At 42.7% G+C, this 5873-nt stretch overlaps 1 protein-coding gene across 1 annotated transcript; it reads right to left on the bottom strand.

Annotated features, from left to right (window-relative positions):
• Window positions 1–6: 6 nt before the first annotated feature.
• Ranbp21 (exportin-5-like protein Ranbp21) lies at window positions 7–5686 on the bottom strand. Its single transcript, XM_017618304.1, has 4 exons — window positions 5201–5686; window positions 4037–5132; window positions 1133–3829; window positions 7–1068 (listed from the first exon to the last, which is right to left on the bottom strand). Exons 2-3 carry the CDS (start codon window positions 5076–5078, stop codon window positions 1170–1172), a joined length of 3702 nt encoding a protein of 1233 aa, XP_017473793.1. The 5' UTR covers window positions 5079–5132; window positions 5201–5686; the 3' UTR covers window positions 7–1068; window positions 1133–1169.
• Window positions 5687–5873: the final 187 nt, after the last annotated feature.

The raw sequence follows: 5873 nt of genomic DNA, 5'->3' as shown, positions 1-5873 counted from the left end.
AAAAAATTGCCATATATGTAAAGTATGATAGTTTACATATGTATTTAGAGAAGCTTACGATCATACATACATAGATATTAAAAATTTTGGACTGATAAAAAATTATCGAACAAATAAAAAATATTAAGGTTATATGTACATAAATGTATACTTACAATCTTAAGTGTGAAACCACACCGAAGACGACGAATCGTTTCTTTGTCGGCCGACAAGAAAACAGTCGTGTACATGCGTGGATAAACTATCACATGTCCGTGTTTGGTCTCTAATATAATCGGTAAGGGAAGGGATAAAGGGGATATTTCGAAAAATTTTGTCGCCAAAATATGACCAGCCTTTAGATTCTGCATACCTTTGCGATTGAAGTTTTTAATTCAGAACCGTCTAACCAATTGCCTTGTATCTGGCCACAAGTCCTGCCGAATTTACGAGTCGAGATCTCAGATATGGAGCCGGAATTATTACCCTTTCAATCGGAACCAAAACAATTTCCATCTCAGCACAGTGAAACTTGCTGCATTCGCTTTTGCATTTACCATTCAAGCTGCGCACAGCTTAAACACAATTCGTTTATTTCGTTCGTATTTCTTCGATTATAATATGTATCTTAATAAAAAAAAAATCTAAAGAAATCTTACATAATATTTTAAAATATTCATAAAAAAAAACAATGCAATTTTTCGCAATCAGAAACAATTTTTTAAAACTCGAAATTAAAATTAACATAGCATTTATACATACATATGTATGCATATGTAAAGATATATATGTATATTTTTATAATATGTAAAATTTATATAAATTACTTCATATGTAGCTAAATAAGTAATTTCTTTCTCCATTTCATAATGTATTTCTTGTTGGAAAAGGATGTATATGCGACATCGCCAATCGGCCACATCCCTAAGTAGTATTTTTATACTTATATATGCATGCGTTTATGCTGCTAATGTACCTTCCCCTTTCATGCAAATCTCAAATGCAAATTCATCAACAAAACCCTCATTTGTTGCGCAATAACATAGCGCGGCATGTTACAATACATGTTCCCGAAGTCTTAAATTCAAACTGCAAAATGAAAGATATCAGCAAGAGCTACAGAGAAATAAGTACAAGTAACATCAAATCTCACATTTTTCAACAGTTGCATTGGCTGCTTTCTCTTCCGGTCACTTTTCCGCGCGGAATAGCTTTGTCAGTCCCGCATTCTGTGTAATGTCCACAATATCAGAGTTGGGTTTGGGCGCGCGCGCCTGCATTGGCGGTAAATTAAGAATTTCGATTTGGCGGCAGAACATCTGATTCACACTCCGTCCCACCAGACGTGCAGTCATCTTCTTGAATAGATCCTTCTTCGCTTTGTCTACCTTGTTACCTTTCAGTGGCGCCACATTCACTTTCTCATCGAATTTCTGAATGTCTGCCGCATTGACGTTTGGTATAGTTCGTAATACATCGCTGAGCACAGGGAATTTGGGACGTAGCAACTCATAGAATTGCACACCGAGTGTTATGAGGCCCGCTTGATTGGCTTCATGCATGCCGTGCACTTGAAGTCCCTGCAAAACGGCGTGGAATGCGGTTGTGGCTTTATTTTGGTCCATCAATTGTGCTTCGGTGGTGGCGAGAAAGCGCATCACAGGCGCCACTACATTGACGGCCTTCATGCTGCAGGTGCTATCTTGCCAAGAGAGTGCAGCCATTAGCGTCATTAGTATGTAGTTGCTGGTTGCGCCATTGCGCAGCAATTTCGCACCCAAATCGCTGATGATGTCTGACAGCAAAGCGGATTGAGCCGCCCGCGAATGCGTTGTGCCGTCCATGGAATGCTCCTCCGGCTCCATGGCCACATCTGTGACGTTTGCCGGCGCATGCACGTTGTCAGGACCTGCTCCAACTAATGCAATTTTCAGCACATCCAGATATTCGCGCGTCAAAGAACGATTCAGCATATCCTCCAGCACTTCTTGTGTGCCATTCGACTCCTCATTCAACTGGCCCGATTCGTACAAAGACGATATGTAAGTCCAACGTTGCACCAAGTGATAGCACATGAATGGGGTTAAATGTGCGAATATCGGGACCAGCACCGAATCATAGAAGGTGGGTGGGCAAGAATACACAAATGGTTTGAAGAAGACACGTACAATGGGGCGCAGTCGATAGTCGGGCACTTCTTCTAATGAAGCGAAAACGCTATTGATTAGCGCATCAGCAATTCCCTGCAACTGGTAGAGGTCGCGTCCTAGAGAAGGCCCCGCCGAGCCCATCATGTGATAGCAGCTGTCGTACAACAAAGACATGAATTGCTGTAAGCGGTCTACAGTGGTGGTCACCTTTTTGACGGTCGGATCTAGCGGGTCGGCGGGTGGTGTGCATACGCCTAGCAAGGCTTTCTTTTCATGCTCCAACATGGTGTAAACATGGCGAAAGTCTTCCGAGAGCAAAGCCATTGCCTGTGGTCGGTAGAGCTCGTTGAGCACGCGCATCAAAGCAAGAATATGTGGCAGTAGAGGAATGACGTGTGGTGTGGCTGGATTGCGGCAAATGGGATTGCCGAGCTCGGTGAAGCCGACAACAAATCCACCGCGGGATGCCCGATCCGGATCGTCAGGCCAAGTACAGCGCTTAATAACGGCTAGCACCACATTTAGCGCGTCCAACATATGGCCCCGATTCGCGCTGAGTGTATCTGACTGAATCGGTGTAACAGCCGGCTTGTCGAGACCCACAAACTGTATAAAAGTAAATGCCGATTTGAATACCTCTGCGAAGGTCGGCCAATGCGGTAGTGTATCCTTCATGATATTTGCTACGAATGCAGTCTGCCGTTCGTAATCGCAGAAGTGGTTGGATATCAATAGTAGAGCCTCCTGTAATGTAGTTCGTTCGATTTTGTTCAGGGCATGCCGCGGATCATCCAGCAGGGCTTTCACGTGAGTGTCGATTTGATCGAATACTGGGAGCAGCAATAAAGGATATTTGTGGCCCAGCTTCACCATTAACGAGGCCGCATGGCGGCGCAAATTTTTGGCGGCTTGTGCCCTAGTCGTCATTATATTCGGCTCGGTAGGATCTCGGAAGACCAGAGCCTGGAAAATACGCTCCAATACCCTTGGAAGCAAGGATACGCCACTCATGGCTACGCAATTGTTTGGTGTAATCTGACACGACGACATACTGAGGAACACAAAAAGTGCCGAGATGCACGATAGCAATATAGAAAGTATTAGCGGATTACTGGTTTCCACCTTCAGACACTCTTCCAGCAAACGCAATCCCGACTGCACCGCCGGCCGATCTGAAACCAACAAAATTCGACTAAGAACGCCGTCAATGACACAAACCAAAGCCTCCCACTCCAAATAAACGGGATCTTGAACAGAACAATTAATATTATCGCGTTCAGTATGTGCCTTTGCTAGACGAGCATTGAGCCATTGTTCGCAATAGCTGAATGTAACGATAGGCTGAATGAGCGTCGACTGGCGAAATAGCTCAAGAAAATCAGTGCGACAACGGTAATAGAAAACAGCAAACTCTTCTTCGCTATCGTATTCTAAGCAGATGTACGCCGCGGTAGAAACAGCAGTGGGCAAAGTGCGCATATTAGGATACAGGGTTTTAATGATGCGCGGAGCGATAACGTCAATAAATTTTGGAATGTACGGGGTCATTATTGGATCTTTGGAAATGCCATCGTGCTTCAAGAGCACATTCCAGATAAGCGTTGCACCATGCGCTACCGTCAATGATGGGTGCCGTGCGAGCAAAAGCAAACATTCAAGAAATATTTCGAAGTGGGGTGGGCGTTGTATGCTACCATCCTCTTTGCCCCAGAGTATTACTATTTGCTGAGCCAGACCGCTTAGCATATTGAGAAGTTTCTTGAGAAAATTGTGGTTTTGCTCCAAAGCACCAGCGGTGGCTATATCTGGCAGTATTTGACTAGCCGTGAATATATAACGCATCGGTTCTTCCCCGAACAACATCAGCAGTGGNTATATTTCGAAGTGGGGTGGGCGTTGTATGCTACCATCCTCTTTGCCCCAGAGTATTACGATTTGCTGAGCCAGACCGCTTAGCATATTGAGAAGTTTCTTGAGAAAATTGTGGTTTTGCTCCAAAGCACCAGGGGTGGCTATGTCTGGCAGTATTTGACTGGCCGTGAATATATAACGCATCGGTTCTTCCCCGAACAACATCAGCAGTGGCTTACGCTCTTTTACTTGACCCTTACGATTGGTTATCTGCGAGAGACACTCGGCTGCGTTGCATTGGAATGCTTTATCGTTCAATAAAATGCAAAGTATTTGTAGCAATTTGCAATTATTAGATGTTATGTGGTTCATAGAAACCCATTCAACGAAACCAGTTAGTGTTAACAGCACAACTTCAACTACTCGTCCGTGTGCATTTGCTTTTTGAAAGTTGCCGTGCGCAGTGGCTTCACGAAAAGACGTAACATGCAGTTCGATCAGACGTTGGAAAAACTCAAAAATATCGTTCATATTGTTGGTAAGTGCCTGATACATATCTTTGCGTCGCTGGTTCGATTCGATGGTCTGTAACAAGGCGACATCCTCGACGAGTCGCAAGAAAATCAGCAGCACCAGCTCAGTTTGCGGTTCGCCTTTATTGCAGGCATCGGATAGCTCAGCTAATAGGGTCGTCCATTGCTGCGGCCATTCGCGTTTTATCATTTCTACAATTATGCGAGACAGTGCATCCTTCAAATGAGCCAAGCTCGCATCTTCTGCTGGACCGACACCGAAATGTAAAAGTTTCATGGCATTTTCTTTTATAAAAAGTTTCTCTTCGTGTGAAATGCTATTCCACTTAAATTTTATTGTGTATTCCATTAGTTGTAAGCCAAAATGTTTTACGTTTTGGCCGAATTGTTGGCCACTGGCTAGGTAAAGGCCAACTTGCGCACATAACGGCGACTCCTCTTTAAAGCGTTCACAAGCCATGTAGGCTTCCATGCGCGCTTGTTGAGCCGTATCTGGACGCATAATCAGTTCAATTGCCTGGGCAAGCTCTTCACCAAGTGCAGCCACATTTCCTCGTTGTGTCATCTTAATGTCGGTGTTCTGCGACTATCAATTAACACTTGGCAGTCGTAGAACGACCTAAGAGTTTATCAAATACTAGATAATCATCATATACAATTGGATTGCTGAATTTCATAAATACTCACCGATATTCCACGTATTTTATGTGACCACACCACACACACAAATCTTGCAAAATTTACTTTTCCTTTTAACTGTATAGAATTGCCTGGTGTGTGCAGTTTCCAATGTTAGCGTTTCCTATCCTCGTTCTACACCACCCTCCCAGAGAATCTAATTTCTTTGCTTTTCGTTTTCTCTGCAGCAAGCGTGTGTCTGATATGATTCCTTCACCGGTGCAGCTTTTTTCTTGTAACCTTTATTTATTTTCAACGGGCGATTTAGTATTTTGTCTTTTTTCATGCAAAAATTCTCTTTAGTAAATTTTTCATAAAACAGACTTCAAAAAAATGTGGTAAAGTTAATTTGTTGGAATTTTACATAGCACAGCACAGCAAGCCCGTATCACCTTGTTAAATACAGGGTTTGAAATGTCGATAAAAGACTACTCCTATTTGATGCATATACTACTCGTATTTTCGTAAGACACCAAAACATTTTTAAAGGGAATATGAAAATAAATAAATAATTTATATTCAAGAAAAAATTACATTTGATTATGAGTTTTAACTACATCTCCATAAATAATCGAAAACTTTTACAAAACTTACCACTTGTTCCTCCTTTGCACTCTACGCAACGCTGTATTCAAAAAAGGTCTTTCCTCATCAAATCATTTTTGCTACCACTGAACATACT

This window comes from Rhagoletis zephyria, unplaced genomic scaffold, assembly GCF_001687245.7.
Source record: "Rhagoletis zephyria isolate East Lansing unplaced genomic scaffold, Rhagoletis_zephyria_1.1 Rzeph_scaffold_01600, whole genome shotgun sequence".
NCBI lineage: Eukaryota > Metazoa > Arthropoda > Insecta > Diptera > Tephritidae > Rhagoletis > Rhagoletis zephyria.
Note: the sequence above shows the minus strand (reverse complement) of the source record. Positions and strands in the feature narration are given on the sequence as shown.